The sequence below is a fragment of the Malaya genurostris genome, chromosome 3 (assembly GCF_030247185.1).
Source record: "Malaya genurostris strain Urasoe2022 chromosome 3, Malgen_1.1, whole genome shotgun sequence".
Taxonomy (NCBI): Eukaryota; Metazoa; Arthropoda; class Insecta; order Diptera; family Culicidae; genus Malaya; species Malaya genurostris.
In genome coordinates, this window is record NC_080572.1 from 301,301,820 (window position 1) to 301,314,140 (window position 12,321).

At 36.8% G+C, this 12,321-nt stretch overlaps 1 protein-coding gene across 2 annotated transcripts in view; it reads left to right on the forward strand.

Annotated features, from left to right (window-relative positions):
- LOC131436359 (spidroin-2) overlaps nt 1-12,321 on the forward strand; it is a 106,526-nt gene that overhangs the window by 62,801 nt on the left and 31,404 nt on the right. Inside the window, exon 6 of one of the 2 annotated variants that reach the window (XM_058605038.1) lies at nt 7,291-7,929. In XM_058605038.1, coding sequence (XP_058461021.1) covers nt 7,291-7,929 — 639 coding nt within the window. The remainder of the gene's footprint in view (nt 1-7,290; nt 7,930-12,321) is intronic. The other variant, XM_058605040.1, reaches the window with a different exon arrangement.

A 12,321-nucleotide genomic window follows, 5' to 3' on the forward strand; every position in this document is an offset into this window, starting at 1 on the left:
CTACGAATATATATCAATAGCACAAAGGGTGAAACTCTTGTTCATATTCGTTGCTTCAATTTGCAAACCCTGCCTTCAACATATTGGTACTCGTAACACAACTTTTTTATCATGAATATTTCAAATAACAACTTATATCAAACAATAGGGGGTCGATTTCTAGACCTTATCGACCCCCATAGTCAGTTTTCGTTTACGTCGACCCCCGCAAAAAGGATATCGACCCCAAGGGGTCTATATCGACCACTTTGGGAACCCCTGATCTAGAGCGATACACTTCACCCATCGGTACTCCAACATTTCGATGGCTTTTGAAAAAGATTTGTAAAGGCCTTCAAAATAGTCTTCCGTTTCTGCAGTGAACTCAGAATTCAACCAAAATTATATGTAAAGTTATTACCTAGAATCTATTTCCTTACTTTCTCTTCCGATTATTACGGGACTCCTAACAATCCTTCTCTCTAACTATTTACAGTGAATAATAACTAAAACTATCATAATTTAACCTGCACTGAAGAAATAATCGAAAAATGCGAGAACAACAAAGAGAAACTGTCATTTGCACTGTGGACCTAGCGTAATGTCCATCGAGAAAACGGCCTGCTTGGATTTACGTTATATGTAATCATTTTTTTTATCGTACCCATTCAGTCGATAGCAATAAAATCTTTCCCCATTTCCAATCAAAGCCGCATATCAATAATTTTCGGCTTTAATTTCCTACCACAACTCACCATAAATATTCGGCTTTGATTATAACTTTTAATGAGCAATGGCAAACCGCCCGCCAGTTTCATCGAAACAGTAAATTCTTTCCAAATGGGTTCCCTGACTGGTCCCCCCAGTCAGCCTCAGGCGTGCCGAACGTTCCGCTAATAGCCGAACGTGGTTTCGTTGCGCAATATCGTGGCCACAATCGCACAACTAACCGTAGTCAACGGTAGGATCGGGAAGTTTTCCGCCACGGGCCGTCACACGAAATGAGTATTGCAATGCAGTCCCACGCGTCGTCGGGTTTCCGCTTTCCAAAGGCGAGACCGGAGCCACCTTCCTCGGTCAATAGATTTCGACCGATGGGGGATGTTTGAGTCCTAAATGAGTAATTGGTAGCTTTTATGGGATTGTTCAAAAACGGCGAAAATGAAGCTGTTTCACATTTTAACGCGCCTCAGTTCTCTACGATTGCACGCGGGAGGAATCGCCACCAGGGTGGCAGAGGTGCTGTGTGGTGCGATGTTGACTTGCTGTTGTCGTTCCGATGGCCGATGGAAACTGCTTCCAGGCGCAGAAGTTTGCCAATGCTTCCGAGTTTCCGGTCTCCGGTGGTCTGATTTAGCGAAGGTAACGAACGACGATTTTATCGTGGGATCATCAAACAGCCATTAAGTTTATTTGAAGGTTTTTCATTAAAATCATTGCACCGTCCTAGTAGGCGCTGCTCAATACACGGAAAAAGAAAAGTCATATCGGAAAAAGAAAAATGATAATTTCATATCATACAGTGAGCAAGTTTTATTTTAATGATTTCATAGTGAAATCCAATTCACGGTAATTTTTACTCAATTTAAACTTCGCTCATTCATTTTATTTGAGGTGTTAGAATCGGTTTTGATTGCATGAAATGTCTATTGAATTGTCTTCTGTTTTAAGAATTCTTCTATTTACTATTTTCATTGTTGGTTTTAAACGACAAAAACATAATCAGACTGCTTCGCTACGGTCCTCTGAACTCGATGGATCGGTCACGCCAAATCCGTCCCCAAACTTTTGGCAGGATGTTCTGCGAAAAGTTTGCTGAATCGAACTGTAATTAATTGGGTAATAATTTGCGGATTCGTGAATAGCGCTTAAAAGATTCCATGAGTGGTTTCTTTTTCTATTCCTAAACTGTCGATAGCTTAAGTATTAAAAGAAGATAAAATTCAATGTTTACTTTGACGTTGGGTAAAAATGTCCACTCCACCAACTCATTCTAGTAAATCTGTCAAATTAATGACCTTAATCATTTGGGTTGTTTTCAACTAGGTTTAGAAATGTCAAAATAGGAATATAATCCTGATTTTTTGCATGCTTGATATTCACTGAAACTGATCACACATGGCTAAAAATCAATTGTGAAAAGTTTACTAGCGAACATTCTTCTCTGTCAAACTGAGCTGTCATGATTTCCCAGAAAAATAACGTAAGCAATAAATTGATATTGTATCAACACTATACTTGTTCGATAATAGCACTAAATAATTATTTATTGCATAAAATCGCCGACGCTTGTACATTTTATATTAGCTCTTCAAAATCTTATCGAGCTTTTTTTTTGCTAACTATGATGCTATGTAACTGCAGTGTTTTTTTGCACTTCAATTTCAAATATATGGCCTAACAGCATAGTTAAGATTACAATACGACATTTATGTCGAATTAGTGCTGATTTCATGTCTGCTTAGAGCTATCGTTTGATGCTTATGGTTGTTACTTGGGAAGATAGCATCAGGTTTCATGATTCTTATAAAGCGTGATGTGAAGAATATTTAATAATGTTGGAAAAATATGTGTCACATTGACCGATTTATGATCACATAACCCCTTTCGAAGTAAATTTACCTCTGATTATTATTAGAGTAAGAATTTTTTTAATTTCGATACCTATTTACACTCCTCCGAATATAACGTTTCGTTTCGAAGGTGTCTAAAAACGTAAACCTTATTTGGTTTATTCTGAAAATACCTAAGGTTTTATTAAACAAAACTACACGAAAACTGCTTAAAAGGCTACCCAAAATCTGCATAAAATGACTCAAAAATCTGCTTGAAAACTGCTGAAATATCTACTCGAAAAACTGCACGAAAAACCGCATAATAGCAGCTCAAAAACTGCTCTAGAAACTGCTATAAAAACTTCTCGAATAGTGCTAAAAACGTGCTCGAAGACTGCTCGTAAAGATGATTAAAAACTACTTGAAAAATTACTCAAATGTTGTTCAATAAACCACTCGAAAACTGCATGAAAAACTGCTCCAAAATTACAAGAAAACTGATGGAAAACTGTTTTGGAAACTGCTAGAAAAACTGCATGAATAACTGTTTTAATACTGCTCAACAACTTTTTCAACTAACTGCTCGAAAACTGTACAAAAACTGCTCAACAACTGTTTAAAATGACTCGAAAATCTGCTTGAAAACTGCTCTAGCAATTGATGAAATAGCTACTTGAAAAACTGCTTTAAAACTGCACTAATAGCATCTGCTATTAGCTCAAAAATTGCTCTAGAGACTGCTATAAAAACTGTTTGAAACTTATCGAACACTGCTAAAAACGTGCTCGAAGACTGCTCGTAAAAATGATTAAAAACTACTTGAAACCGCTCGAAAACTGCACGAAAAACTGCTTCAAAATTGAAAGAAAACTGATGGGAAACTGTTTTGGAAAAACTGCATGAATAACTGCTCTAAAACTGCTCAACAACTTGTTCAACTAACTGCTCGAATGCTGTACCAAAACTGCTTTAAAACTGTTTGAAATGACTCGCAAATCTGCTTGAAAACTGCTCTAGCAATTGCTGAAATAGCTACTTGAAAAAAACTGCCATAAAAACTGTACGAAAAACAACTTAAAATTTTTCAAAAACTGTTCGAAACTTCTATACAATCTGCTTAAAACTTCTCGAACACTGCTAAAAAACTGCTTGAAGACTGCTCGAAAAGCGGCTTGAAACAGTTTAAAAAATTACTCGAATACTACTTAACAAACTTCTTTAAAACAGCACATAAAACAACCTTATAGTAGCTCAAAAAACTGCACGAAACTGCTATAAAAACTGTTTGAAGCTTCTAGAACACTGCTAAAAACGTGCTCGTAGTCTGCTCGTAAAGCTGCTTAAAAACTACTTGAAAAATTGCTCGAAAAACTGATAAATAATGGCAAGAAAACTGATGGAAAACTGTTTTGAAAGCTGCTCGCAAAACTGCATAAATTACTGCTCTAAAACTAGTCAACAACTAATTACTTGAAAAACTGTTTTAAAATCTGGACGAAAAATAAGTTAAAATCTGCTAAAAAAACTGCTCGAAACAGTTAAAAAATTTCCCGAACGCTGCTCTAAAACTGATCAGTAACTTGTTCAAGTAACAGCTCGAAAACTACCCAAAAAACTGCTCGAAAACCGCTCAAAAACTGCACATCAAACTGCTTGAAATGGTGTTTTAAAATTTGCTTAAAAGCTGCACGATAACTGTTCTAATACTGCACAACAAACTGTTTGAGAAACTGCTCTAAAAACTGCTTGAAAACTTATCGGAATCTGTTCGACAACTACTCGAGTAATTGCTCTGAAAGCAGCTCGAAAACTGGCGGAAAAGCTTCTCAAAAAACTGCTTAGAATTCGCTCGAAACTACACGAAAAACTTCTTGAAATGTACTCGAAAAACTGCTTGAAAACCTCTCCAAATCAGCTTGAAAACTGCTTGGAAAACTGTTTTAAACAGTTTTAAAAACTGCTCAAAAACTGCTGACAAACTTCTTGAAAACTATTAGAAAGCTGCTATTCAAACTGCTTTGGAAACTGATTTTAAAACTAACTGTAACCTGCTTGAAAAGTTGCTTGAAAAATTCTGTGAAAAGTGCTTTGAAAACTGCTCGAACTGTTCGAGAACTACTTCAAAACCTGCTCTGAAAGCAGTTCGCTTTGAAACTGCTTGAAAACTGTAGAAAAAACTGCTTGAAGACTGCTGAAAAAACTGCTCTGAAAAATGAATAAAATCTGCATGAAAATCTGCTCAACAAACTGTTCGAAAAATTGCTCTAAAAACTACTTGAAAACTGCTCTTAAACCACTCAATAAATGGCTTAATAAACTGTTAAAAGATCTGTTCGAAAAACTGCTTGAAATCTACCCGAAAAACTGCTTGAAAACTGCTACAAATCAGCTTGTAATCTGCACAAAAAAATTGCTTGGAAAACTATTTGGAACTGCTCTAAAAATGTTCGAAAACTGTTTTAAAAACTGCTTAAAACTTCTTGAAAACTGTTAGAAAACAAGTCTTCATACTGCCTTAAAAATTGTTCTTAAAACTGATTGAAAACTGCTCGGAAAGTTGTTTGGAAAATTCTTTGAAAAGTGCTTTAAAAATTGCTCGAAAACTACTCAAAAATCTGATCTGAAAACTGTTCGAAAAAACAGCTGGAAAACTGGTGAATAATCTGCTAAAAAAACTGCCTAAGCTCCACCTGATAACCGCACGAAAAACTACTTGAAATTGAAACTGCTTTGAAACTGCTTGAAAACAGTAACAAAAACTGCTTGAAGACTGCAGAAAAAACTGTTCTGAAAAATGTTTAAAAATTGCTTGAAAAACTGATCGAAAAATTGCTCTGAAAAACTACTTAAAAACTGCTCTTAGACCGCTAAATAAATGGTTCAGTAAACTTTTAAAAGATCTGCTTGAAAAACTGTTTGAAATCCACACGAAAAACTGCTCTAGAAATAGCTTCAATACTACTAAAAAATTACTTTAAAATTTGCTCGAAACTGTTTAAAATTTCTCGAACAGTGCTAAAAACGTGCCCGAAGACTGCTCGTAAAACTGCTTATAAACTACTTGAAAAATTGATCGAATGCTGTTCAATAAACCGCTTGAAAACTGCACGAAAAACTGCTCAAACATTGCAAGAAAACTGATGAAGAACTTTTTTTCTAAGCTGCTCGAAAAACTGCATGAATTACTGCTCTAAAACTACTCAACAACTAGCTACTTGAAAAATTGCTTTAAAACTGCAGGAAAAACAACTAAAAATCTACTCAAAAAACTGCTATGAAAACTGATAAAAAATTTCCCGAACACTGCTAAAAAACGGCTTGAAAACTGTGTGAAAAATTGCTCGAAAACAGCTTATAACTTGCACGAAAACTAATTGAAAACTGCTCGAAAAATTGCAATAATAACTGCTCTGAAACTGATCAACAGCTTGTTCAACTAACTGCTCGAAAACTGCTCAAAACACTGCTTGAAAAACCGCTCAAAAATTGCACATCAAACTGCTTGAAAGGTTGCTTTAAAATTTGCTTAAAAGCTGCTCGAAAACCGTTCTAATACTGCACAACAAACTGTTCGAAAACTTCTAAAAATTGCTTGAAAACTGAAAAAACTGCTCGAAAACATTTTAAGAAACTGCTTTAAAACAACTCTAAAAACTGCTTAAAAACTTTTCGAAAACTTATTCAAAAATTGCTCGAAAACTGTGCGAAGTTACGAGTTTTTGTTACGTACGTTAATATGATATAGCGAAATTAAATGGATTTTGTTTCTTTAATGCGATTTAGTTCAATTCACTAATCGTCCAGAAAAATATTTTTTGAGATTTCATTTCGAAAGTTTTATATAAACAAGTGCTGAACGAGTATTTCAGATATTTGACACTGCAAATTTTCACTTAACAAACCTTTTTACATGAAAATCTGGTTTTGTCAGCTGAACTAATCAACCACCAAACGAATACACATTCCTGCTGGATAATGATATGATAGAAAGTTCATTATATGATACAGCCAAGGTATGGGTTTGAAACTCCTTCAGATAATATGTTTAGTATGTTGTGCCCCCTATTGGGATCTCGTTGGACATACAAACATCAAACCAAACATTAAAATAAGTCCATTATGAAGATTTATTGATTCGATAAGTATCGCGCAATAGATACGTGTTACCTTACATGATTCACCATATTGAAAATGGCAATAAGGGACGCGGATGAATTGAGCTCACCATCTTTTATTTAAGAGATTTGGAAAAATTCTGAAAACTAACAATCGCTAGTACTAGATAAGATAAGCTTTCACCTATATTAAACATTTGCAACGAATGCTAAATTCGAAATATTCTCACTTGTCTTGATCAATTTAGTAGACTGTAAAAATGATTAATCTTTTTAAATTGCGAATGATTCTGCACTGCGATAAAACTTTGCACGCGATTAAGCTAATTGGATGAAATATAATAAAACTTTCTGCTTGAGCTCGGCGCTGCAACAGCTGGTTGTAGAACAAATCTTAGAACGGCAATTGTACTTAATTTAGCACTCCTTCCCTGCTACATTCGTTTCTGCATTTTCCCAATCCGCATTTCCGCACTGCAAGCACGCGAAAATCTCCTCCCACGAAGAAACATAAGAAACAACTGTTATCAAACTGCCATTAAAACTGCTTCTTTCATTCGGACCTTTTATACCAACAAAAAAAAATTTCCTATTCCGAAAATCCCGCACACACACAAACACAAAAAAAATCAAACTATCAGAGGAACTTCCGGTTTTGATAATTCTGGACGTGGTTATTATTTTGCAAGTCGCCCACCAAGTTCAGCACCACCATCATCTGCACCCGGCGCACCGCACCACCAGCAATATCCGTCACCTCCCTCGTCACCATCATCGTCATCTACCTCCTCGCACTACCACCAGTCCGGCTATCCGGGTGCAGCTGGTCCGACGGGGCCAGCCGGAACGTACACAAGTCAACCTATAGGAATTTACCACAGCAGTGGACCGGATCGACCGGATTCGTACGGTGGCAATCGGCCGTGCTGTGCTGAGTGCTGTTCGTCGTCGAGCCCCGGTCGGTATCCTCCGGGACCTGCCGGTCCAACCGGTACCGGTGCCGGTTACAATCAACCTTACCACCACCAACAACAACAACAACCACCACCGCAACCCTCGGTGTCGCAGTACGGTGGCGAACGACCCGATCATGGCCGACCAGGGGCATGGAATTATCTGAGTGGGGGTAGTGCCAGTGCTGCCAGCGGCGGCGGTGGTGGACAGGATTATCATCAGGCTTCATCGGCTGCCGGCGGATCCTCGTACGCACAGCAATCCAACCAGGACTATGGCAATCGAGGCGGATATCGACGGCCCGGAGGAGACGATCGACAACAAAAGTAAGTAGTAGTTTTAATTTTCTTCAAATTGGTTTATTGGTTCAGTGTGGCTAGGTTTTACGTTTCGCGTTGAGTTCTGCATTAAGTTAAGAGGATTTTTCCTGCAAACACAATCCATTAGCCGGAACTATTAAACCCAACAATTGAACGTCGATTGAATTCAATGCAGACCGAGAAAGAGTTTATCAATTTCATGCATACCTGACAGATCCACGCCAAATCGATATACCAACCCACCAACCCGGTTTAGCGGAGAACTTTCCTGCGGTACATGGCTTTTGGGAACTGAAACGTCACTCAGTTGCAAATGGAAGAAAATGTGCCTTTACCAGCAGGAAAGTGCTTTTTTGTGCCGGTGGATAATAGCGTCGGTGCTGTTCCGTAACAATGCATCATCGTGCTCCCAAGAGGACGAGGATGATCGCCTAGCGTGAGAAAATTTTCGTTGCACTCTGCAGTAATACGGCAATGCGTAAAGGGTGGCCCGGTGAAAAAAAGACGGCAAACTGAGTTTTTTCCCGTTTGGGTGGAAAGGTTATTTCTTTATTGGCCGAGTATTCTGTGCGTTATTTGAATTCCACGTTATTTTGAATTCATCGCCTAAAAATGAAGGTTTTTCAATTCTATTGGATTTTAGTACAAATAATAAAATACAAAATCTAACTACGTTCTTAAGTAGTATCTAGGACCATTTCGGAAATATTCTGAGATCTCGACTTCTAATTTTTCTAAAGAAAAAATCTTTTTTAATCCACCTAGTGGTGTCATTACCTTTCTCTTATCTATCTATATAAAAATGCAGAGACCAATCTTTGTAATCGCATCACGTAAGAACAGATGGACGGATTTACATGATTTTTTTTGTTTGATCAGTTTATACTCTCACCGGGTTCGTACATCAAAAAAATTAGGAAAACTTGTCGGAAAAGTGGGGATAATCCATAAAGTTGTTTTGTATGAAGAATGGAATTTTCCATCGAAAAAGTCGCCAATGATTGCTAGATCATCGATAGTTTTTGGCGCACAACGAGTTCCAACGAGTTTGGTTCGGTCGTCGAAGTAAAGAATACTAGATCGTTGAAGAAGGATCGTTTGGCGTCAGTCGGTGTTGAACAGTCGTTCGCACCGCACGCTTATAGCTCTTGGCTCCTGGAAATTTTTTCTGGCTACCTAGAGTTTCATTGATTCAAGGCTTCAGTGTTTTTCAAGGCTACCTGAATCACTAACAGTCTTTTTAAAGACTAACAATTAGTCAGAGTTTATCAAGGTTATACAAAGAGTGATATTAGAGAGACTAAGAAATTAATCAGCCTTTTTAAGACTAGCTATTCAAAGAACTATTCTTCGAACTAGTCAGTCTTTATTAAGACTACCACAAAATCAGTCTTTATCAAGACTTTTCCAAACTTTTCGAAGACTAATTTAGCCTAGTTAATTTAATTTCAAATTTCATTCATTTCAAAAATACCTGCGTCCAACCGGAAAGGCAACAAGCCTAAAGCTAAAAATAATTCAATACGGAATAAATCACAATCCGTTATTCAACATTTTTCTAATAACATTCACGATCTTATAGAATCTGAATGTAAAAATAAAAGACAACGGACGGATTTCCCTTCCGTTGATCCTATGCCGTCTAACAATATTTACGAGATTCTTCCTGAATCCGATTGTAGCGACATAGAAGAAAATTCTTCAAAAATTCCCAAAATGGACGCTTGTCGTTCTGGGAAGAAACAACAATCTATGCCACCAGTGACGGTGATGATTTCCGACTTCAAAGCATTCCGTACTGAGCTTTCTACTTTTCTCCCGGAAGTAAAAGTCTAATTTCAAATCGGACGAAGAGGAGAATGTCGAGTCTTGGTTGATGGATTGGAAGATGGCGAACGTCTTATTCGATATTTGTTCGAGAAACTTCATAAATTTTATTCATTTGATATAAAATCAGACAGACCCTTCAAGGCTGTCTTGAAAGGCTTATCAAATGATCAAAGTACTGATGAAATTAAAAATTGAATAAAAGAATTGCTTGGTTTTGCCCCTTCCCAAGTAATACTTATGAAAAAAAGAGCGAATGGTACTTCTAAACCACGCTCTGTAATTTCCCATGAACTTTACCTAATACGCTTCAATCGAAGTGATATAAACAATTTGAAAACTTTAGCAAAAAGAACGTTTCATTTCCCACATTAAAATCCATTTGGAACATTATAAACGACATAATCGTATTGCAAACTTAACGCAATGTCGTCGTTGCCAAGGTTTCGGCCATGGAACCAAAAATTGTCATATGAATATACGGTGTTTGAATTGTGGTAAATCGCATTCGAAAGACGTTTGTCCAATGAATGAAACCACTGATAAATTTTCATGTTCAAATTGCAATGGAAATCATAAATCCAATTATTTGAAATGTCCTGTCAGGGAAAAAATTTTAAACGCTCGTTCGCTTAGACAACAAGTCAAATCAACGACCTTAAATTTACAGAACATACCTGAAAATCAAAAAACCGTTACAAATGCCACGCCTAATTCTTCTAAGGCACTGATTTCTTCGAATTTAAAACAAAAAAACAGGTACTCCTTCCAATTCGTCTTCTAACAAAAACAATTTATTGACAGGTAGATCGACCTTGTCATCATCTTCTTCCAGTGTCAGTTATGCTAGTATAACAGGTAGAAATCTACCAATTAAATTATTTAAAGTCACATTTGTAGTGAACCGATTACACATGCTGACTTTGATCCAATTAGTTCTATATTCAACTATCATAGAGCTGATTGGTTGGATTACAGATCTCACATTGATAATCATGTGGATCATGAAACTATTTTCGAAAATTCTGCGGACATCGACACAGCAATTGATAATTTGAATCATTACATCTCGCGATCCTGCTATGAAAAATTTAGTTAAGGATTTACAAAAAGAAATTAAACATAGATTTACTCTTTTGCGAAATGGAAATTTCGCTAAAGAAGTTGAACAAATTAAACCATATTCTAAACCTTTCTGGAAACTTTCTAAGGTTCTTAAGAAACCTCAGAAACCAATTCCTGCTCTCAAGGAAGGAAATCAAATACTTCTTACAAATGGCGAAAAAGCTCAAAAACTTGCTCAGCAGTTCGAGAGTGTCCACAATTTTAATTTGAACTTTGTGAGTCCTATTGAAAATGAAGTCTCACTGAAATATGAGCATATTTCAACCCAAGTGTTATCACAAGATGACATTATTGAGACGAATTTTGATGAAATTAAGTCAATTATTAGGAAACTTAAAAACATGAAGACTTCTTATTAAAAATCTTCCCGATGTTGCATTGAGACTCCGTATAATGTTTCTCTATCGTGTCCACTTTTCGTTTTATTTTGCTCCAATGCAAACGACCAGCAGCAGGAGGACGCAATCGTTCTTGTTTGAAGCGAAACTCTCACGGCGAACGTCCAACAGCATATACGCTCACAGAAGAACTAGTTGTTGTTTTTCTGTGTTCGGGCTTGAGGAACGGAATTTCATGGTCGCCATTGACTGAAGCACCAGTTGAATAATGCCGCGTGTAGTTTCACTTTTTTGACGTAGATGGCGATCTGCGCACTCGATGTATCTCCGCTTATGGATTTTCATAGCTGAAGCTAGTGTTTGAATTTTTTTTTTGCAATATTTCAACAATGTTTACATAGTAAACATGATAGTAATAACAATCTTACACCTTCTTCCATTCGTTGTGTGAAAGAATTAGAGAAAATACTCAAAAAGAGAAAAAGTCATTAAGAAATCAAATCTGGATTAATCTCGTTACGCTTTCGTGTTGTGAAATTTTAAAAATGCACCCACGCGAGCATAGTAAAGAAAGACGTTGTCCTACGTCAAAAAGGTGGGAAGGTAATGTCAGAGACATAACTGTATGACGTGAAACGAATAAAACTTATATAATTTTTCCATATATCCGAATTTCGAAAATCGCACATACATTTTAATATTTGAGCGAAAGATACTATCAAAATGCTGTACGGCATTTATTTCTGACATTAAGAAGGGCCAAACCAGTGAAAATATTGCGTATTTCTACGTATTTGTTTTGCGTGAAACACTTTGTGCGCTGATTCGTTGGAGAGGTTGGAACTTTGCGTGCCTTATTTTGGCACTGAATTTCACCTCAATTCTCGTTCATACCAAACATTTTAGAAAACAGCAATTTTGAGTTTGTTGTGGTTATCTCTTATTACTGGATTATAAACTACGTAAATCCGTAGAATTTCAAGGGTTCACTGTGGGCGCTTAGGATTTGTGTTGCTAATAATTTCCATTTTTGTTGGTCGAACAGCAAAAATTTAGTAGCACCCGTACGAACTCATCTATTCGAGGGAGCATAACAGAGCACGTAAAA